The sequence below is a fragment of the Asterias amurensis genome, chromosome 1, assembly GCF_032118995.1.
Source record: "Asterias amurensis chromosome 1, ASM3211899v1".
Classification (NCBI taxonomy): Eukaryota; Metazoa; Echinodermata; class Asteroidea; order Forcipulatida; family Asteriidae; genus Asterias; species Asterias amurensis.
In genome coordinates this window covers 22,698,420-22,722,125 of record NC_092648.1, presented here as the reverse complement: position 1 = coordinate 22,722,125, position 23,706 = coordinate 22,698,420, and the positions used below count along the sequence as shown (strand labels likewise).

Genomic DNA, 23,706 nt, shown 5'->3' with positions numbered 1-23,706 from the left:
GAGTTGATTCCAGAGCAGGTCACAAAGAGCAGAGGCACCCCTCCTGCTCAGTCATTATCCTTTAGGCTAGCTGATAACATAGTTTTTATTGACACAACACTAAATTCTTCAAAACTTTGACAAAAATGGAATTTTCTTGAACAATACTAAAGAAAAAGTTCTTTAAAATAATGTGGCAAGTGTATGTCTGTTTAGTTTTGGTGCTGGTCAACACGTCAAGTATAGACTCCTGCAACTGTGCTCGTGGCTGGAAGCAAAATGGTCAATTCTGTTACAAGCTTGTCACCAATCCACAACTAGACAGGTATGCTGCCGACAAATTTTGTAAATCTATAAACAGTGTTCTTACGCAACCTGAGTCTAAGGAAGAAAATGATCACATCCAGAATATGATCCAAGCCCTCCCACAAAGTATTTTCATCAGCCTATTGTTGGAACCTAATGTAACTGTGCAATACACCATTGATGTCAGTGACAACTCCATGTACTTTAACTTTAAGTCATCATTCCTTAATGTTGAAACTACTCTAACCAAACGCTGCACAAGATTTCATGATAAAGGACATTGGACAGTGGGATTATGTGATTTTCCTCGCAGCTTCATCTGTAAACGAGAGATTAGGAAAAATCCAAAGCCAGTACGCTGTGTGACTATTGCACCAAATGGAGCAGCTGTGCCTTCTGAAACACACCTACAAGGAGATCAAAATTGAGAGCCAACCTGCCATCCAGTGCTGCTTTGACTGCCACTACGACTCGAAATGCTACTCGTTTAACATGATTGGATCACAGATGAGTGAGCTCAACAATGCCACTGCATCTCAAGTGCAAGATTAAGCACACGTAAAAAGGTAAGGTGTTGTACTTTAAACTTATAACATAAAAGAGAATGCTCATCGCATGGGGGCAACAACAAAAAATAAACAAAACACCAGCAACAATTGAGACATTTTCTGCACTTATTACTAACATTATGCCTATAACATCCCGAAAAAGTTGGCAGATGCACTGCAAAAGGTAAAACGCCAGAAGAAAGTCTCAAATTCATGACATTGACCTAAGAAAATGGTTAACAGTTTATGGCGAAACACTTGAACTTGATTCAACGAAATAACTGAGAAGAAAGAGATTGAGTTTTAAAGAGAATAGAGAGAGCTCGTATGATTCAAAGTTAAAGAAGTAACCAAAACAATTAATCAAGGTAACTTAACATTTTGTTAATTGTATCATCTTTGTCATTTGTTTAATTTTCATTCATGTAGTTAAAGAAACTGGACAAACCTGTGAAAATTTGAACTCAATTGGTCGTCGAAGTTGCGAGATAATAATGAAAGAAAAAACACCCTTGTCACACGAAGTTGTGCGCTTTCAGATGCTTGATTTCGGGACCTCAAAATGTAATTCTGAGGTCTCAAAATCAAATTCAGAACCAACTCAAAAGCCACCTCTTCTAACCAGCTGCTTTTCCTTCTGTTTATTTTGTTTAACAAGTTCCTTCAGTTGTAAGCTTTGTAATGGCGCATTATAAGTTTCCTTTATTATTATTATTTCAGAGGGAGCCGTTTCTCACAATTTTTTTATACTATCCACAGCTCTCCGTTACTCGTTACCAAGTAAGGTTTTATGCTAATAATTATTTTGAGCAATAACCAATAGTGTCCTTTGCCGCCAAGTATACTTTTGGTTTTCAAACCATTCATTTAATCCTGTGTTTATGTAACTGTGTTTATGTAAATATTTTTGTTATTATATATTTTTTATTTATTCATTTAAAACATAAATCATACACAAGGCAAGAAGGTAAAGCCTAACATTACAAAAAGACAGAAATCCTGCAAGACCCAAATAAAGGACAAGTACAACAGTGGCAAGATGGGTGAGGGGAGATTGCTGAAAATCTTGAGCAGTTATGTCCATTCAAGAAGAACTAATCCATAGTTGGAAACAAACAATCTAAGAAACACTTCATGCATAAAACTTTTCTCAGTTTGGACATTTTAAAAATTCCTTTCTCTAAAACTACCTTCCTCTGAAGGGAGTTGCTTCTCAAAATGTGATACATAATCACGCTAGCTGCAATGTTTCTTACCAAGTTAGTTTATATGCTCATTTTTTTGAAAGAATTGTCTGACTAATGGATTTCTAATCTGTATAATGAACTTCACAGCATGTAAATACTTAAATCTTAATTTCATTTTAGCCACATTCAACAGCGCAAGCGCCAAAATCAGGATGAATAAAAACATTAAATAAATAAAAACTGCACATGAAATTATTTAAACAGACAACACCTGACAAAGATTAAAATAGCGAAAAAGTTCTAACATCAAACTAAAGTAGCTAAAACATAAGTTGCACTCTGGACCCGACCTCCCCTTTCGGATTAAAAAAAAAAACAGAGGATAAAACAAAGAGTACAAAGGAGAGGAAAAAATCACAAAATTTCATTGATTTTTTTGTTTGAAGGCAGGAAGGGTGAGGTGGAAAATGTTAACACTGGGATTCAAATGGGTAATTCAGTTGTAATGAGAGGACAAACAATGAATAAAACCATTTTAAGTGACATTGACTCGATGGTTTGGAACGTAGAAGTTGTTGAACTTGTTGAAATTTTGAAGCCGAGTAGAAATTGTTGAACTTGTCCAACTTGTAGAAATTTTGAAGCTGAAAGCAGCTAGAATACCAGTTTTACACTTAGTTGTACATGGGAGAATATATCGAGCACAATTTCATGACAAATTTGTTTCCAATCAAAGAAAAACGTCCTGAGTACCAATTTGTTTCCCATCAAAGGAAAAATGTATTGAGTAGAAATTTATACAGTAGAAATTTATTTAAAATCAAAGAAAAACGTCCTGCGTACCAATTTGTTTCCCATCAAAGGAAAAATGTCTTGAGTAGCAATTTATTTCCAATCAAAGAAAAACGTCTTGCCTGCTAATTTGTTTCCAATCAAAGGAAAAAAATATCTTTGGTAACAATTTATTTCCAATCAATAGGAACTTATAAGATATTGCCTCAAGGTGTTATGGGCGACTGTTTGAACACCAAACAAATTGCTGTGTGGCAACTAACTTGAGATATCAACTTCTGTAGTAGAGTTTGAATCTTTAAAAACGCGTCCCAACTGTACTACTTCAGGCCTAATACTTCACAAAGGCAACAAATACTATTGCCTCCATGCCCCCCATTGCCTTGAGGCCCATGAAATGCTCCAGTAGAAAATTAAAAATTCCTTACACCAACGAGAAAATGCCTTGTTGCCCTTGCCCTTTCAAAAATGAAGCAAACAGGCCTGCATACTTCATTAACTAATAGACAGGCTGTGTGATGAATGCCCAGCCTACCTGTATAACTAGGTCCCAAATTCCCACTGGCCTGTCTACTCTTTCAGAGGTTTCTAAATTGTGGATGGGCATAGCTCCAAAAAGTCATTGGCCAACTTTCACGAAGAAGAAAAGAAAGAAAGAGAAAAACCCTGGTAATAACGAGTTGTTTTCTTCGCTTGCCTGCACACCTAAAAAACCAAATATCGAAAAACAGTGTTAAGAATTTAAGATTATCGAACTCTCATGTCATTTCTTTTCAATTATATCCCACTATTGCAATTTCTTTCATATCAATGCTGCTCTACGAGTTTCCCTCTAACCAATCAACACCAAGATATTTGTCAGAGTAGTTCAAATTAGGCGAATAAGGGACTCCTCAAACACTTTTTAACGATGCTGAAAAGCTTTTATCGACCAGAAAAAGAGAGCCTAACGAGCCTGTTTTAAAGTTGTACTTGGGATGCTGCTGAAATTGGAGAATACTCACAAGAACAATTTGTTTCCTTTTTTGAGAGAGAGGGGGGGGGGGGTATATAGGTCATTAAATGGGAGACATGTAAACACAACCAGATATATTACTGCGCCTTGAACACCCAGCAGGGTGGATATGTGCGCATTACAAGTCTTATTATTATTATTATTTATTATTATTATTATTATTGTGTATCATGCACAGTGCATGCACTTGCTATACTCCAATTGGCAAATACTAAAAGGGAGCAAGGATACTGGAACTCATGCTCCAAGTCTCCCCTTTTAAAGGGATGTTTGTGTAATCCACAGTTTAAAATCTACATCCTTTTGTTGCCGACAGGCTACTGCCACTTTTAACCATCTAGATCGATTAATTATTAGCCATGGTTTTCGGTCTAGGGTTCAGCCAATTCACAAACGAGATTTTCTTGAAAGAGAATTCCTGGTGCTTTTTATGCAAACATTTGTTGTTTGTATTTGGTTCACTAATGGTGTCACTGTGATAAAATCTTTTGAAAAAGAAACAATTATAAGTATACCCCAAAAATATCAAACGGGTAATTATTTTTAACAACCCTTAGCCTTAGTAATCAGGCTTTTTTTGCATAGTGGCAAATACCGTTGCCTTATTGCCAAGAAGTCACAAATCTCATTATGCTTTTTGTTCAAAGCACTCAGCAGGCAGTTCTCGTTGTTTTATTTTAACAAAGTGACAAATAAATTAAGGAATTCGCAATTCAGTAAAACAGTTGCAAGAATGAAAAAAATGGAAAAAGTCAGTGAGCTTTATGATATTATTTTTGTGTACTTTCTGTATATCTTTTGATTGTGTCTGTAAAAACATGTTAATTTCATTATCTGTTTTGTCTTAATATTTCAGGTAGTAAGAATGGGGACTGGAGCATTTACTGTGAAAGGAAACAACTTCGATCAATACTGAGAAGTTGGGAGTTGGTCGCCGACTTGAATAAACTATTAGCAGCTTCTCTAATCATTTGTTGCTGAATGCGTTACGTAAAGCTCGGCCTTTGAACTTTCAAACTTCTTGTATTCTTGGATCTTTCTACAGCCCAAAGGGGAAACAGTAGCAGCTCATCAGTATTCATAAATAACAGCCTTGGTCTCTGGATGAACAGGTCATAATTTGTACTCTTGGATGCAGAGAAACTATCTATGGTTAACTATCTTATCACCAGGAAGTTGCTTCTACAAGAATAACTAGATAAGTGAGCTCAAGATTTCCTTTATGTTGTGGTCTTCTTGGGTATCGCTACCAAGGAGGCCAAAGTAGCCAGTCCAATGCTCTCTGTTAATTCATCCTTAACAATCTTGCAGGCCTGATACTTCATGGAAGCAACAAAGGCGATTGCCTCCTTGCCCCTTGGTTTTTGCCTTGGTAACCTTGAAATGCTCCAGTAAAAACATACAATTTTCTCAATACATGTAAGGTCAGAAATGAGAAAATGCCTTGGTGCCCTTGCCCTTTCATAAGTGAAGCATACATGCCTGATCCTGATAACCAGTAGTGCTGGTAAATGATATTTACTCCTGGATAAAGAGAAGCAATCTAAGGTGAAGTGGGTCATAGCAAAGGCATGGTTTAAGGCTTATTCACATTCATTTATCATTTGAGAACCTAGATTGAAGTAGCTGTACAGTATTTCACATTATTGATTGTTGCTTCGTTACAATGTATTTTACAAATATTTATTAGACTGCAGGATCCCCAAAAAGTGTAAAGGTGATCGAGATATAGTTATAGCTGTCATTAAGTATATTTTTAGTTATAAACGATGTCAAAGAAATGTAAAATTTGCATATATTTTAGTTCTGTTTATTTGACTCTGGAAATAAGGTGTGAACTAGGGTTCAATATGAAAAATGTTCGACATTCAGCTTACACCCACATATTCCAGCTTGCTCAAATTATGAGATCACACATGCATTTAAAAAACATTGCTGATGTGATCACGGCTGGACTAGATATAATAAGTTTTGTAACAAGCTGGTACTTGATATAAGGCATCCAAATAAATACTATGTCACTCTGAAATTCAGAATGACACAGTTATCCAACGATAGATCAAAAATGCATTTAGATATTGCTACAACAAGGAAAGGTCCAAATAAATCATTCAAGTTTAATTCTGATTCAGCTTTAGTGTTCATCAATGGGAAACTTTAGAATATCTGCCAATCACCAAGAGAGGGCGCTCTCCACCAGGTAATGTCAACAACTTAGGAATAGGAGAAGCATGAGTGACGGTCACTGACAGCAAATACCTTGTGTTTTGCGTGTTTTGATTTTGTATTTAGACTTAGCCAAACTGTATTTTGTTTCTCATAACACAATGCCAGCATAAACCAAACTGTTCTGGAACAGGACGTACTGGACACGAGTTCCCCTATGATAACAAGCGGTGGCATGAGGATTTGGGAGTGTTTCTTCTAGGGTAATTAGCAAAAATTCCAAAATGCTGACCTACCAAAAAATGAGAAGAAATCTGAAGTTAAGTTGTATGACAATGTATGTGATTTAATTTTCAAGAGGCTGAGAGACTTCTAAATATTTTTTGAGTATTTTTGAATGTTTAGCATTTACCATTGTTTGCTAAAGGAGTTGTGCACCCTTGCCTGGTAGGTCTGCTGCCCTCTAGTGGCAGAGCTTTCAAAATGTCTCCCATTGAAAACACGCTTTAAAATGAGAGTTAATGCAGTCAGCATTATTTAAAATAGTTATAAAGTGTAGACATCTGTCAGTGAATGAAAATGTCTTTACTTGTTGATGCTAATGTGAAAATTTTGATGTGTGCGCTACCGCACTGTAATATGGTCAAGAAATGTATATTTTTTCCAAAGGAATGTTTTAATAAGGGAAGCGATGTCTAAAGATCAAGACAAATTATATCAATTCCAGGCCAGTTGCAGTATTTTTTCCGAACGCATTTAATGCTAATTAGTGCAGAATATTTTAAGTATAGTGCACATTTATTTCATTTCTCAATGGGCTTGATTGTACAAGTTGCCATTACAATTTTTACTATATCAATTTCATTAAGCTTTTGCAACTTTTGCATTTCCCAAAATTTGCTTATTTGAATTCATTTATCTTGTTTTTGGCTTTGCACCAGTTCATTTAGCCTTTTCCAATTCATTCAGCTTTTCCCATTTTTTCTAAATCATTGAACTTTATAAAAATTCACTAATTTTTACTAATGTTTCTAAATTTGGCTTTCCTAATTTATTTGACATTTCCTTGTTTTGCATTCTCTCACTTCATTTAGCCTTCCCTAATTTAGTAAAATTTTCCTTATTTTGCTTTCCATTAATTCTGCTTTCATCAATTCTAGCTGGCCCAGGGTCTTTTGTTTTTAACATTCCCTTGAAATTTTACTGTAATGTATTGATGTTATCATATTTTATATTATGGAGTTATAAAAGACACGGGAAACTGACAGAGCAAATTTACACAAATAATATGGGGTGGAACAAAGGAAACTTGAGTAGAGCAGGATTTGAACTAATGACCACCGAGTTAACATGACAGCAGTAAATGTTGGCGATCCCCCCTACTTTTTCAATACCTTTTTTTTCAGGGAAGCCAGTCAGAAGCCATACATCTACATTTGTTCAACTCCAAATTATTTTGCATATTCCCAGTAATTTCTTTTTGACAAATTTTGTGACGTACAATTTTCTATTGTTATGTTTTATGATTGTTTGTCACTTGGCACATTAAACAAAATTCCCACGGATAAACAACAATTAAATAAATAAATAAACAAATAAGTAAATAGCACTCTGCACGAATGCTAAAAATATAAGCTACATATTGTGACATCACAACGTGTCAAACACGCAAGTCCAAGCCAGTGTGAGTATTCACTCATGTGTACTGTACTAACACATTTCAAAATTACACAACGAGAATGGGATTGCACTGTCTGTGTGTTGAATTGGTAAATTTGGGTAATAGATTGAGTTTTGTATTGTATTGTATTGTATTGTATTGTATAGTTGATATGTTGTTCTGGAATGCTTTTTAAAATAATATTTTCAGTTTTTTGAACTGCGCAATGAGTGTCAATACTTGCTAGAAACCGGCACTTAATAACTGTTCATATTATTGGTATCATTATAAATTGTAAATTTTAAATGGAATATCAACTCGAATATGACTAAGCTTTCCACGAACCGGAAATAGTTAAAAAAATTATAAACAATAATTGATGACAACCAGTAATTAAGGAAGACCATAATTTAAAGTCAGTCCCACGCCAATTTTGTTGCGATATAGGAATTAAGAGATGCTAAGCAGAATAGGGTTAACCAGCTGAAATGCTACAAAATGAATCATTAACTCTTTTTGACCGGTTCCCTGTTTTGACCTGTTCCCTGTTTTGAGCCATAATCTCACAGTCAATGCACACAGTGGTATTTTTTTTATATAGATCTATATATTTATTTATTTATGTCAACTTTTATTACTCCGGTCAGCCCCCAGCACTGCTTTCCATGCAAGCCCTCAGGACAAAAATTGTGTTAGTAAAAAACATAAACACGTTTACACCATCAATACTGTTATAAAGGAAAGACACCATGGTCTTCTGCGATATAGCTAATCTTACACAGAGTTGTAGATTAAAAGACATGAGATCCAAAAAAAGTGACTTACTGTGCTTTTGGGCTGACGTTAGCACGATACAATAAGGATTCCACTTCAGTGACGACTATTCCTTTCATGTTGGTATGAATCTCCACTGTTAAAAAGATTGTGCATAAAATTGTCAAGATTGAAAATGTGAACATTCACAGATTTGCACAAATTTATATCAATGGCATAAAGATCATGGTGGGAAAACTTTCCTTGAATTTCGTTTGCATGAAATGCTTTAACTTTTCAGAAATGAGTAAAAGAATTAGTTTTTATCTTAGGAATCCAATGCCCAATGTTTGAAAACTGATTTTTTTTTCTTCACCATTTTCTTGTGACCGATTGAGCTATCGTCTGATTTGCACCGTGCACCCCATAGCAAGGCTGGTGACAAACCCTTCACAGTCACTGCAGCTGGGGAGTTGGACCGTCTACCCTTTTTCATCCAAACATGTATATGTTGGGTCACATCAATTGTGGATACTGGTCTTTGACAATACCCAATCTTACACACGTGCTTTAACGGGTGTAGGAACATACTTGCGCACTGTAACGGGCCCTGAATACGAACGGGTTCGAATATGCACAATACTTGCACGGTCTATTCAGTTCATAATACTCTCAAATCCCCTTCACCCAACCCCAAGAAAAAGAAAAGGATCTTTCTCTACTCAAAGTATACTGACCTAAACGTTGCAAGAGGTGGACGGCTCTTGCTGCCACCTTATAATCTGGATCACCAATCTTGTTCACAACCAACGTCAGAAGGATCTGTGTCAGAGAAAGGATCAATTTAAGAAAGTAGTTTATTTACAAAATTAAGCTTCTCTAAAAGTTTTTTTTAAGATCGAAAAATATCTAACTAATGGCATATCTAAATATAACAAACTAATGGCAGGAATATGTTTTTGATAAAGTGCTAGATGATTGTGTGTGTAACGAAAACAAACAAACAAACAAACAAACAAACAAACAAACAAACAAACAAACTGTGACAGTGTGCCTTTAATACACGAATAGCTTTCGAGTTTTGTATTTTATTTTTAATGGTTCCTTAAACAACATAAATCTTTCTAGATGTAAAAATTTCATCTGGAATAAAGAACATCATTTTAGTTTCACCCCAAACCTATACTCAGTGATCCAACCCCCGCTCCCCCCAAAAAAGAGTTCTGCAGAAGAAAACATGTCCAATATAACCAATCAGCTGTTTGCGAGCTAGATTTGAATAATGTCTGGTACATACAATGACTTAGTGACAAGTTAACACTAACATTTTCATACCTCAGACTCTGGAGACATGTGCTATGTCACTTGATTCAGTGCAAGCTTTTTCGTAAGAGACAGTAATAATACGTGCACAACTTTGAATGATTGAATATGCAACAACTGCACCAGGGTTAACTTTTCTGCCCCTAAACCATAGCAACTGACTCTTGTAGTCTGAAGAATTCAAACTTAAAGGCAGTGGACACTATCCGTAATTTCTCAAAATAATTATCAGCATAAAACCTCACTTGGTAATGGGAAATGGGGATAGGTTAATAGTATAAAACATTGCGAGAAACGGCTCCCTCTGAAGTGAGGTAGTTTTCGTGAAAGAGGTAATTTTCCACCAATTTGATTTTGAGACCTCTAGTTTAGAATTTGAGGTCTCAAAACCAAGGATCTGAAAGCACACAACTTTGTGTGACAAGGGTGTTTTTTTTTCTTTCATTAATATCTCACAACTCCGATGACCAATTGAGCTCAAATTTTCACAGGTTTGTTATTTTATGCATATGCTGAGATACACCAAGTGAGAAGACTGCTCTTTGACAATTACCAATAGTGTCCAGTGTCTTTAAACAGCAATTCAGTGTATGTACCAATGTCAATTATTCAAATCAAATTCACAAATGGCTAATTGATTAAGCGTACCTTCTCTTGTTCAGGTTTGTGTATCAGTAGCTCATGGGCAGTGCTCATTGCTTTTTGTTTCACAGCAGGGATGGTGTCATGGGACAGTCGCTGAAAAAGGCAACAAAGAAAGGCATTAGAGATATATTTTTGACACAAAATTAGATATAGAACCCTTGCGCAACACGCAGTGACCTACACGCACCTAACCTGTCGGCTGTTTTGGTAGTTAAAATGTACAAAAGGTGCTTTCTGTTTTGTGCAAGGGCTCAATAGGGGAAAATTATTAACCACTTGATTTCCACAAGTGTGCTGTTCTTTAAAATATGGACAATATTTGCAGAAATATGGTGAATAAATTGTCCGATCTTGGAATAAAAATATGCATTTTTAGCTATAGGGGTCAAGTATTTAGGGGATTAAAGTGTGTATATGTAGTTTCCTTTTCAAATATAGAGTCATCTCTACCACGTTTGTCGTAAATAAAGTTTGCACATTGTGAAAGAACAAACACTGATGTGAGTGTTTTTATTTATGCGTTTGCCTCTACACATTGCCTTTTAGTTTTGGTTGTTGGTTGGGAATAGAGTAGGGTGAAAAGGGCTTTCAAAATGTATTCCAATAATTTGCTATCTTACCTCCAGTGTTACTACAAATTCCTGGAATTTTTGTTTGAGTTGATCTTCGTAGTACCACAGGACAAGCCTTCTGTTCAGGTCATCTCGTCTGCCTTTGCTCAGATGGTTCAACATCATGAATGGATGCTACAAACAGATTGAACAGTACAAGAAGAAAATACAATGAGTTCAGTGTTGTGCTCTTGCAAAAGGGTAAACTGATAATTGAGACAAACACCACAAAAAATAGACAAAAGACTCAAGAAATTCTTTACCTCTGAGAATTTTCTGAGTTTGCGTTTCTCGGGGAGCATCTCCTGGAGGTAGAGCTGTCTCAGCGCATCCATGGCGACCAGCGTTTCTCTCCTTCCTTTCTTCTTGACCATCGTCATGAGGGAGTCGAATGCCGAGGGCGTGTGAAGAGGCGCAGTCTGGACCTGTAGTGTCAGGGCAGCGATCTTATCCGCGAGGACACCGGTGCTGACAACGGTTCGCATCCATTGTGCCTTTGAGCTGACGTCACCCTGCTTTCCTGTATCAGGAACAATTAGTTTTATTTATTATTTATTTTTAAAGACATGATGTCATACAAGAAATCATATGTATTCAACATGTGGCACTTCAAAACGATTTAATTGGGGTTACTGAAATATTAAAATTTAAATTTAAAATAGTACACTTTTTTTTCCCAATGAAAATTTGGTTATAAGACTCGCTCAAATTGAATTGGGAAACTGAATGATTGGGCTACATGTATAAATAATAAGGACATTAGTAGTTTAGTGCATGCATTTCAGGCACACTGATTAACAATCAAGAAAGACTGGCAGTAATCAAGAAAGGTTGACAGTAACATCAATCTTATTAGTAGGATTTGAAGCTTTGCGTGGTGGAGAATGCAACCTAGTAAGGTTTGTGGTAACACCATGTACATGAGTAGGATTTGAAACTTTTTACAGTTGAGAATACAAAACAAGTAAGGCTTAGAGTAACACCATGAACATGAAGCTATCTTAGGAGTTTTGGTCGCTCTAAAAAGAACCGGTGACTTAACACCTCCGTTATTTTCAGAGCCACCACAATTCATAAGCAAAATTCCTTTTCCATTTGCAAACCTTACTCAATAAAGACTAATACAAATAATACGTAACGCTTCCACAGCCACATTAATACTGTTTAGTTTACCATGCATCTTTCTCTTATAAAAAGTCAGTACCAGTTCAAAGTAAAAACCAACCTGAAAGGTAGATTTGAATTTCATTTGAATAAAGCCTGCCGGCCAATCCCTTGTAAGCAGCAACGGTGATGTCATCAGAAAGTTCAAACTTTGTTGGATCTGACTGGAACTGGTAGAAGAAAAAAACAAAAAAACAATGACAATATTTTCTTAAAGAAAACATGTAGCCTATCAATGCCTTACAGCATAACGTTCATGACATAAAAGATAATTTCTCTAAACCATTTGACGACAGATGATGTATTTTGATTCCCACTTGAATAATGGTAGACATTTATGACCATTCCAACTCATGTTATAAATCTACCATCTTCTGGTAGTTACTGTGTAAAATTTCTGACCTTCGTCATTTTTTCGTACAAAAGGGGATTATGAGAGATCAATAGACCTTTATCATGCTGCCTCCATCTTGGTAATGTTCCTCGTACCGAATAACAATAATGAAAGCTAATAATCAGCTTGCAAATAGGAACCAGACTATTTTGTTCTTCCAGCCTCGGTTTGGTAACATTGATATCAATGGGAGAAAGCCAAGATGGCTGCACCATGATAAAGGTCTATTTGCTGCCATCATTGTTTATCGAAAGGCAAGTTCTGTATTCCACCATGATTCTATTAAATCTTTGCAGTGCCCACTTCTAATATTTCGAACTACCTCTAGCCATGAGGCTAGCTCGGTGATCTACTGTTAAGACGTCTGCTCTAGCAATGAAAAGGTCGTGGGTTCGAATCCCATCCGAGCGTTTACCATGTGGTTTTGTTTGCAGAACTTGGGAAAGCATCAAGTATACAGTGCTTAATACACCGGTGTAGGTGCAAGGGTAAACAACCAAATTATATTCCAGCTCACCATGGTCTATCAGCCAAGGTTTGGGGTTGGCCAATTCAAGATGTATAGACTTTCAACTGAAAAGTCTTCCAGTGACCTCAGTGAGGACACTGTTTGAACTTGTGGCCATCAAATCCAATGAGTCTGTTCCAATAGAAAGTGCTGTACCGCATTAAAGGCCATGGACACTATTGGTAATTACTCAAAGTCCTTGTTAGCATAAAAACTCAGTTGGTACAAGTGATGGAGAGCTAAACAATAATGTGAGAAACAGCTCCATCTGAAGTAGCGTATTTTTGAAAAAGAGGTAATTTCCCACTCAAATATTAAAAGACTTCAGGCCTGAAGCCTTTTATTGGCATCTAAAAGCACACAAATGTGTGCAACAATGATGCCCTTTCTTTCATTATTCTCTTGCAACTTCGATGACCAATTGAGTCCAAATTTTCACAGATTTGTTATTTTATGCATATGTTGGGATACACCAATTGAGAATACCTGTCTTTGACAATTACCAAAGGTGTCCAGTGCCTTTAAATATCAAGCAAAATCATGCAGAAGATTAGTCTGATTGAAGATTTGATTCTTCATTTCTTACCTCTCGATAGAAGCATAACCCATCGGTCTCAAAGAGCAGGCTTTTCCTTGGCACGTAATCTTTCAAGAGTTCTTCTGATGAAACTCTTTCCTTCCTGATGTTTTGCATTCCCGTTGATGTGCTTGACACCTCTGCATGCTGTAAGACGTCTGATTTACCCGAAACGAGTTTTTCTTTCTTTTTAGCTGCTCCTTCCACTGCTCCTCCGGCTCCTGTCTTGTTGGTCTTCTTCATTTCTTTTGTTACTTTGGACAATCCTGAGGCAGGTTCTTTAGGAGACATTTCTTTCTTGGGAGATGTACTCGATTTTACAGTCTGCTCTTGGTTAACCATGGCATCTTGTTTTCCCTTTTTGGTAAGTTTCTTCTTCTTGTCTTGTTTGGCGATTACTTGAATGGGTTTGCTTTCCTGAGGCGTGATCGTTCGTACCTTTGAGATATTGCTTTTAACTTTTGCCAAGTCACGTGGTGGTTTACTGTAACATAAACAATAAAATAAGGGTGACAAAGGCAAGGTGTTCATTTCTTTTTCATTTACAATTATTAAGTCTCAATGTCTTTTTAATCTACAAAACCCCTATAAAGATTTGACAGAAAAGAAAAATATAATTATAATAAAAACTTTTATCAAAATGATTCTATTTTATTACTCTGTATGTTCAGATCTACAACGTCAAAACTAATATCCCTGTACATAATTTTTCAACTCCGGCGACTGTCCTATATATGCACAACATCGTACAACTAATGGCCAGCAGTACACAGGCCATTCAAATGAGAGGCAGATCACCTCATACTTGTTTTAATATTTTGTCAATATCACCACCTCACTGTGAAAATTTGTCATAAAAAACACTTAAAAAATGTTCATGTACTGTCATTTATGACATTTTTCATTGACCTCTAAATTTCTCATTACCGCTATATTTTTCAAGATGTAAATGGAATCAACATACATTTGTGTGAGCACTGCAATTGCAGGATGTGTAAATTATGCTTCAATCATCTGTTTGAGTTTTGAGGACCTTACTCATTTCATCAGCCATAGTGAACACTGATGATGCTCAGGCATCTGTACACTTACTCTGATGGCACATTCTTGAAGCCCAAACTGCCAATGTAGTCTTGCAGCTCATTAGGATCAACATCAAACTCCTTGTTTACCTCAGACCCAATTTCTTCGTCATCTGACCCAGTGATGTCACCAATCAACTTCAGATCATCCTGTCAGCAAAAAGTAAATATATTTCTTTGTCAGTATTTTCTTGTATTTTTACGTATTACTTAAGAGCCATTAAAGGAAGCAATTTGAAGCAAACTGCACTCAAAGTTTAAGTTACAAATGTCTCCCTCATTTGTGTGTTGAAGGCAAGTTCTAAAACTAGCACAGGCAAGTTTTAAACTTGTGCAGTGCAGATTTCTACTCAACATGTGCGATTCTTCTTCATAACCATCTGACCAGTGTAAATTGTGCAGTAGTGAGTGTCTACAGAAATACAGGCCTCTATAAATAAATGCCTCACAATATAGATCACAATATGTCCATCTGATTGGAACTTAAACAGCGTAATTCCTGCAAGGTTAAATATTGGCATATCACTCAGAGGATTTATAAGCTGAAATTGCTGAAGAGGTAAGTGCTTTTGCGAGCCACTGAAAAAACTCCTTAGGATCTTTTCTTTTCTCAATATGAGACTCCTCAAATTGGAGTTAGCATGCACTTAGCCCCATAAATTGGTCCAATCCACTCCGTATCCTTGGCCCCAGCACGTCTGATATCAAAATCGTTCGCTTTCTTGAAAAACCATCTGCAACGATCTGCATCATGAAACTTACCGATCTAATGCTTCAGAATTTGCAGATAGCCCTACACTTGGAATTGTTCAAATATGTATCACAGGTTTTGAGTAAAAATCAAATGAATTTTGAGTGTGAATTTTCTCAACTACCGCTCTTTTACTGCTGCACTACTAATGTCGATTGTCCCCGACTGTGTGTGCGCTCATTTTTTACCCAGGACAAACGTGGAAATTTATCAGCACATGTCCGTCCTGGAAAGAAGAAATTCCTGATTGGTGCTTTGTGTACAAACATATGGACACGCGTCTGGGAACTATTCTTGCACCTTACGGCTGTGACGCTACGCTGCACCCATCCCAATTTAGCCAAATTTGTGCTGCAAAGGGATCACACTACTCAAGACTCAAGACAAGACTCAAGACTCATGAGTGAAAAAGTGATGGCGTGTGTACGGAAAGTTGTCCATATTTAGTTTTTGATTGTGAACAATTGTCCTGTTATCATACTGAAAACACATGCCACCAAGATATATTGGTTGAGTTGACGGCGAGTTGACGACACCAAGCGTGTTGACAGTGATGGCAAGTAGGGGGACCCATCCCATACATCGAAGATACCGTCCACGTGTAGTTGGTGAAAAACATCAACATAAAAAAAACACATGCAAAGCAAGGAATTCTAATAAAACATCGTCGACGAGTCAATAATTGTAAAACATTTACACAAACAAAGATAAATTACTCACTTCGTTTCCGTCAATATATTTGATGTCATCAAGAGTAAGCTTGTCAAAATTACTACCCTTTTTCCTCTTCATTTTGCTTGTTTTCTTCACCTTTTTCGCACCACGTTTTTTATCCACGGTAGATGCCATTATTGAATGACAAGCGCCCTCAAGGGCCAGTTGAGAGATAGTCCGTTCTTTCGCAACCCCCCCTTTCAACTTCGTTCTCTGCACACGCCCTCACATCATCCCCTAATGTAAATTGGGCACAAGCGGCGATGTAGATGAAAACGAGAATTAATAATGACGAAAGATTAAAAATGGCAGCGTGCACAAACCTCTGCAATACAACATTGCGATTCCTGTGTAACGTTGGAAAATAAACTTGGGATCTATTTTTTGGGATAATCATGCCTAGAAAGAAGAAGAAATACAACGCCCGATTTCCACCAGTAAGTTGTCACAGTCACGATTGGTAATGAAAGGCCTGTTCACAAAATATTATTTTGTTTGTTTTGTAATTTGTTACCCATTTTTTATTTAATTTTAATTAATTTTTTGAATATTTTTTTTTATTTTTTTATTTAAAATTATTAAATATTACTAGTATTAGGCCCTTATAAAAACAAGTTTTATTTTTTTTTTACAAAAAATGAATCAATTAATAATGGAATATGCCTAATCGATTTTCAGGATTAATAATATTTAAGTTAACAATAATATTATTAATAAATAATTTAATTTTTTATTTTATTTTAATAAAAATGAAAATATGATTTTGAAATCAAATTTAAATAATTAATCATATATTTGTTTCTTTTTTTTATATTGTTAAACAGGCAAGGATAAAGAAGATAATGCAGCTGGATGAAGATGTGGGCAAAGTGGCTGCAGCTGTACCGGTCGTCATTTGTATCCTTTTTAAAACAAAAGTTAGGCAGTGGCGCGTTGCCACAATGCCGGTGGCCTTTTACGCAGAACTATTTAGTATGAGTATGAGGTTCAATCTGCATTCGTATAGCGCCTAGCGGATTAAACCTCCTAATTGTAGGAGTACCCCCAGTGCCCAATGTGAATATTTTAACGGCCCAGGCTTTTTAAATTTAATTAAGTTAACTAACTTCGCGTTTCTGTTCCGGTCCATAAGTTGTTCCAACATTGATGTTTGCTGGTGCATGCGGATGCTCTCGTAGACGCAGATTTACAGATTTATGACCTTACTTGAACTTACTTTCTAATTCATAGACGCAATCATCACACATCATGGGAGGAGAGGATGGTCTTGGTCAATGGTTACAGCTTATATAAAACCCCCTTAATGTTCTTGAGAAATTTGTCTACATGGCCCTTATTAAATTTGTTCATTATTGCCAGAACTTGCTGAGGTTAAGGTTAGATCTTTTCTTGTACAGTTTCAGTTCATTTCCCCTCTGCTGAACGGTTGAAAAATCAAAATCAAAAAAGTTCTTGGGTCCAACCCTCAAGACCTAGATAATCTTAAAGGTCTCTATGAGATCTCCCCACATCCTTCTGCACTCTTTTGTGGTCAACTTCACTTCCTTGAGTTCGTCTATGTGTGATAGACCTCCGATCATTCTGATCGCTCTCTTTTGGATACTTTCCATGAGATCAATGTACCTTTGTAGAAGAGGCCTCCATGCCTGCACACAGTAGCCTAATTGAGAGGCCTGACCAATTCTTTGTAGAGTCTAATGACCTTTGACACCATGAGTGTGCTAGGCACTGCTTCAGAAGTTTTCTTTGGAGGTGGTGGTTTAGAGAATCAATAATAATGGGATCAATAATTTAAATCTTCTGAAGCAAAAGTTGCATTTACAAATAATGCTTTTAGTCAATAATACCATCATACAATACCATTCTTTTCAACTTCCACTTTTCCACAAATCATGAATGTCTGCTGGCTTAATAACATGTTGTGTATAATCATTACCATCTCTAAATTATACGGTCTCTTGAATGGTGTCCGCAGCTTTACGCAGATGTACTTATTTTTGTCCAGGTTTTTCTGGTGATTTTACACTTTTTTAAGCTCATACATAGTGTCTTCAAGGCAAAAACATCATCAAACCACCCATCTGAGTTTCAGGCCCTTTTTGTCAGCAATGGCAATGAGTCTCTGTCTCACACCTAAGAATAGAAACCTGTGTTAGTTTAGTCCTTGACAGAAACCTTCATTTAGCCAAGGCGCTGGAGATCTTTGTAGAATCTCTTCTGACAAAGTCGCTGCAACAGACTCAAGCCAGAAGTGCTAAAACGATGTCAACATCTCATATGTAAGAAATGTTCTGGGATTTAGTTCTTTAATTGAACAGAAATTTGAATATATATAGAAATTTGGTGGAGTTAAGAGAGAACAGTAGAAATCTTTTAAAATAGAACGTTTATATAATAACAATAATAATAACAGAACCTTTATAAAGTGGATGTAATTAATGAATGCAAAGCGCTGAAATAGAAAATGAAAAAAGCCAGAAAGATCGGGGGAGGGGCAGACTGGATAAACCCAGATTACATGTGACCAGAGAAAAGATGGGTCTTGAGGGCCTTTTAAAAGCAGTGAGACCAGTTGAATTCCCAACATAAATGGGAAGTTTATTTCATAGCCGAGGGGCAGAGACAGAAAAAGCCTGGTCACCAGCCTGTATGCGAGATTGTATTAAAACTATATTGTTTTTATTTTACAGGAAAGCAGCACAAGTACTTAGAAAATCTTTCATTAAAAGTAAGATTTACCAAATTGAAAATGCAGTTATTAATCTTTGTGCTGTTCCCTTTTCCGCTAGAAAACAATGCATCGAGAGTGAGGGCACGTTTGATTTCCTGAAGGACCTTGTGGAGAATGTACCAGACATGCCATGTGAGGAGGAAGATGGTCCCCAACCACCCACTGTGCATCCAACTGAGCGAAAACACAGGCAGCATAATAAGTAAGGATGGATAGGGCCCTATAGGGGGGTATAAGGGACGGATTGACACAGTGACAACCAGGCATCTTTCTTCTTATAAGGTTTAGGCAGGTTTTTTCCTATCATTAACAGACTGTGCAAGTCTCATGGATATGCAAATATTGGGACCTGTTAAAGAGCACAAATTTGTTTCCTGCAAATGTATGTAGGACAAAAGCATTGCAATGTTTGAATCCATGGCAAAGGGCACCTCTATTAGTGACATCTAAATTTCTAACTGGAACATTCTAGGGGCATCAAAGTGGTGGCAAGGGGCATGAGGGCAATTGCCTTCTGGATCTGGATAATATTGTACAATCGCTTGAAAAAGGCTATCATGTACGCCTTCATTGTCGTCGTTAAGTTTCAGTCCTGTAACCCTTGTGATTTTACCCTTGTCAAATGTACATGTGGTAGTCTTTCGTTTCTGCTCAATGAACTGAAAATTATGATTGAGCCTATCTTGTCTTCTAGACCAAGGAGGAAACGCAGCAAGGATGAAGGGGCCGGTCCAAGCAATAGCCAACTGAAGCAGTCATCAGAAGAACAATCCACGTCGGAGGTAGGTCAAAACAACAAAGATTAAGAGTTCATCTCCTAAGGCCAGTTCTATAAGATTTTCTGTCAGCTTTTCCCTATCTACTGCTGCACTTATGTAACTCCCAACAAAATTTCTCTTGCTTTCCTCCATCTTGCAATTTTTTAAGTGCAAGCGAAGTGTTCATCTTCTCTCTCTTGACATTTTCTCTATTTCCCATAACAAAAACATACTTGGTTTAATGCATCTGTACTTTTAGCAAAAGTAATGCCCAATAGCCCGTTATGTACAAGCGCCATCTTGGAAAAATAATATCACAATGCATCTTGGGAAACCAAGCACAGTAAACTAGGTCAAGTGTTATATCCATCACACAGCGTCCCCCGTAACAGTGGTCTACTGGCCAAATGCACATTACAACACAGGATGACTGGCAAGTTCATTGTTAAAAGGCATCCGTGTTTTATCTAGTGAAAAAATCAACAAGCTGACTGGTCCTGCTGGCCAGTCACTAAACAAGTCCATACAAGGGCAAACTCTGACACATTTCGGTATGTAGAAATACAGCTCCATAGCTACATTATGTTTGTTTTGTGATTGTTTTCCGGGGAATGTTCAGGATGACTCTGATACTGAGGAGGATGAAGGAACATACAATAGCGACGGCAACAGCATGCAAGACCCTCTGGCCTCTGCTGTAGCAACTGCTGAGATACCAAGTCCGGCCTGGTAAGTTTTCTGTCGTAAGATTCATCTGCACTGTGTTGCACCCAAAACTTGGGAATCGGGCAGAGCAGCCAGCCCTCCCTCATTCAGCAGAAAGTTAATGATAAAGAAATCCCAGGCCTGCACAGTAAAAACATGAACGCCGTTGTGCCAACATATGCAATCCTTGCAGTTGAATCAATTATAGTGGTCAGTAAAATTACTTGAAAGTTTACTGAGGGTAGGAGGGTTAAAGAAAGATGAAAAGCCTCCAAGACGTCACATGTATCTCTGACGTATCAACAAATCTTTGGCAAATCATTAATCTCAGTGTTTTTTCTTCCACTCTGTAATAGTGTGCCAGGAATGCATCCAGCCCTGTCGACCTCACCGCCTACATTGCCTATGCCACCAATACCAGTCTTCCAGCCACCAACCGCAGCTATGGGTACAGTCCACATGGGCATGGGCATGTACCAGGCACCCAAGAACAACAGCACAGATGATGATGAGAATTATGATACATAACAAATGATCCTACTGTTTTTTTGTGTTTTTTTCTACACTGGTATTTTCTTGAGATATCCCTTTCTCCGATGGACCATTCAAATGGAAGTTTGGAGTGATTAACAGTTGTAGACCATTGGTTGATCTAATGTCATTGCAATATCCGGATTCAGTGCTTTGTGATGGAGTTATCCAGTGGTAATATACAGCTAAGACAAACATAGTGTTTTGTGAAAACTATTTAGATAGACTATTATCATCTTGAACCAAGTCAAAATGAGGGGGTCAGCCACTGGGTGTCTTTAGTTGAAATCACATGATCCGCAATGCTACTGTGCAATACCAGTGTGTCGTGAGTGAAAGCCCACACTCCTGTTGACTTATCGATCAACGTCATTGGTAAAGGTTTTTGTATGACGAATGCAGTGGAGTGCACGTATGGTGTAATCACTGTATTGCTGTTGATTCATCTCAACAGATGAGGTTAAAGCTGTATCAAAATTTGGCGTCTACAGGAAGTAGTCTACAGGTACGGCTAAGGCTGTTGCTAAGGACGTCCGACACCTCAACACATGACACGAAAATCTAGCTGTAGCCCTAGCTGTAGTCGCCAATTTGGACACTGCCTAAGGGTCTATTATCTACTCATGCATGCATTCAGAGATTGAGCAGTGCTCCAGTTTTTATCGACCAGTCTGTTTGAGCATGGTGCCAACGGAAGTAGGGATTTAATTTAGTTCTGTAGTTATCTTTTTAGCATTTAAATTTCTGTATATAAAGCGTTGGAGCCAGGTTTTGTATGTTGTACTTGGCAAGAATATGCATAACATTGCATTTTGCATGTTGACAAAAACTTTCTTTGGTAATAGATTTTTATGTGCAGCAGAATCAATGTGAATTTACAGAACGATGACATGAAATATTGCAAAAGACTTTGATCATAGTTCCTCCACCATTTTGGTGTTTTATTTTCCTTAAAACCAGTGAAACCAAACTATGGCTGGCAGGGAAAACAAATAGTCTGACCCTTTTCATAAATTAAGAGTTAAGGCTGTGAATGTGTCATTGTCGTTATGTATACCAGTACAGGGAATCTCACAGAGATGACTGCAGCGTGATACAGGACTAACTCATTGTTTTAACTCTTTAAAAAGTTTCTGCTCAGCATTTATAAAAAGGGGTCAACGTCTACTCTGAAAAAAAGTTACACAAGTTGGTTCTGCACACATTGTTCATATAATTTTAAGATGTAAAAGAAACATGGCTGTATTATAAATGGTCTGTCACAAAAGACCACTGATATTAGTGAGAATCAAGGTTACAAACCATAGTTTGCCTATTTAATGTCCTTACAAGTGTCACAACCGTCAAAAGTAAAACATCACTTTAGAAGTTGGAACTTCATTTTACTTTGACACTTTTTCAGATCAACTACCTTGTTCTTTCTTTAGGAATATTTAACAGTTATATAAACATAATATAGGGTTCATTTCAGAGTTCAAAACGGAAAATGTATACTTTTAAAGTGTCGCATCTGACTGCTACTTTTTCATTAATTATTAAGAATAGATATATTTACCGTTGTTATACAATCGGCTTTGAGTCATTATGGATGACTAAGTTGCAATTAGATTTGGCATTGGACAATTTCATGCGCTTTTAATATGTAAGTGGTTTATTTTAAACCACAAGGTTCATTTTATATTACAAAACTACAACATCACCTAAATGTATTGTACTGAATTAACAATCATAGACAGTGTTGTTATCTGGGATTATATGAAATGACGAACATTTCGGATTAATCTATAATGTGAGTCGGGAGAAAATAGTGAAAATCAGGCACAGTTTTCAGCATGTAAACACACTCCTCAAATTTGGTTGTAACAACCGAAATCCGCTGTTTCAGTTTTTAAGATACAATTTTCTCAAATTATGGTTTTAGATGAATTTCCTAATTGGTATGCTGTCAGACTGAAATTAAACACGGATGTTTGAAGCCTAATATCTAACCTGTATAATGCTCAAAAGAAAACATATTACTTTACGAGAAATTCAAGGCTGGGGTCGACTGGTGAGGCCATGACCACTTTCTTGTAAGAACAAATCTACCCTCTTGTTGCGCTTAACTCTTTCCCCTGTTTATAAAACTTGCTTAGTGACTAATTTTACTTCAAAATGGGGTTGGAAATATTCTATAGGCCTACGTGGTGATATGACAAGTATTGTATGTATCGATTGTTCTTTGTGAGGACACGTTTGAATATACAAATTATAGTTTCAGAGAAAAACAATAAAACAAACTGAGACAGTGAGTGTTGTGTTTTGTCCATGTTTTATTTTAGCAGTGATTTGAGGATGACGTCTGAAACATGGAAAACTAAATACAGAAAACAAAACTTCACACAGTCAAAACAACCATAGGCCTACCTTGGGACTACATAGTCTGTAGGTTTTATGAGTTCACAATTGCCAAAGCATACTGGGCTTTAGAAGAGAACTTAAATTATTTTGCGTTTTGTTATTGTGCTTAATCCAAGCTTTTATACAGCTTCCTTTCAAAACGAAAAGGATTTTTCAACAGGTTTTGTAGATTAAAGATTGAAATGAAAGTCACAGTCGCAAACAAAATCGTTAGTAAGTTAATTCACAACGGTCATTAACTATAGGCGGCGGTGACTTTGGTGGCATTAGTGCGAGGTATGGTATGAAATGTACCGTAAGAAGAAGTGGGACTCCCAACTCACACCGCTCTATCTTGAAGGCACGAAGTGGTAAATGTACGAGGTGTTACACTGCGGAACCTTTCAGTTAGGCCATAGCTATCAAT

At 36.9% G+C, this 23,706-nt stretch overlaps 2 protein-coding genes across 2 annotated transcripts in view; one reads left to right on the top strand and one right to left on the bottom strand.

The window, feature by feature from the left end:
- LOC139954182 (CCAAT/enhancer-binding protein zeta-like) overlaps window positions 1–16,310 on the bottom strand; it is a 34,213-nt gene extending 17,903 nt beyond the window's left edge. Inside the window, exons 1-9 of the mRNA XM_071953886.1 lie at window positions 16,182–16,310; window positions 14,721–14,860; window positions 13,638–14,112; window positions 12,211–12,319; window positions 11,249–11,505; window positions 10,995–11,120; window positions 10,378–10,467; window positions 9,144–9,228; window positions 8,479–8,563 (exon numbers count right to left, since the gene is read on the bottom strand). Coding sequence (XP_071809987.1) covers window positions 8,479–8,563; window positions 9,144–9,228; window positions 10,378–10,467; window positions 10,995–11,120; window positions 11,249–11,505; window positions 12,211–12,319; window positions 13,638–14,112; window positions 14,721–14,860; window positions 16,182–16,310 — 1,496 coding nt within the window. The remainder of the gene's footprint in view (window positions 1–8,478; window positions 8,564–9,143; window positions 9,229–10,377; window positions 10,468–10,994; window positions 11,121–11,248; window positions 11,506–12,210; window positions 12,320–13,637; window positions 14,113–14,720; window positions 14,861–16,181) is intronic.
- A 129-nt stretch (window positions 16,311–16,439) lies between these two features.
- Window positions 16,440–23,191, top strand: LOC139954172 (uncharacterized). The gene is made up of 7 exons (XM_071953874.1): window positions 16,440–16,612; window positions 17,000–17,072; window positions 18,361–18,454; window positions 18,965–19,108; window positions 19,601–19,688; window positions 20,284–20,393; window positions 20,726–23,191. The coding sequence occupies exons 1-7, from the start codon at window positions 16,571–16,573 to the stop codon at window positions 20,895–20,897; spliced, it is 723 nt and encodes a 240-aa protein (XP_071809975.1). The 5' UTR covers window positions 16,440–16,570; the 3' UTR covers window positions 20,898–23,191.
- The last annotated feature ends 515 nt before the right edge of the window (window positions 23,192–23,706 follow it).

Excerpts from the sequence above, each read along its gene's own strand:
- LOC139954172 (XM_071953874.1), top strand. The coding sequence starts at position 16,571 with ATGCCTAGAAAGAAGAAGAAATACAACGCCCGATTTCCACCA. Across the intron at positions 16,613-16,999 it reads ACAACGCCCGATTTCCACCA|GCAAGGATAAAGAAGATAAT; the intron begins GTAAGTTGTCAC and ends ATTGTTAAACAG. Across the intron at positions 17,073-18,360 it reads AGCTGTACCGGTCGTCATTT|CCAAGGCGCTGGAGATCTTT; the intron begins GTATCCTTTTTA and ends ACCTTCATTTAG.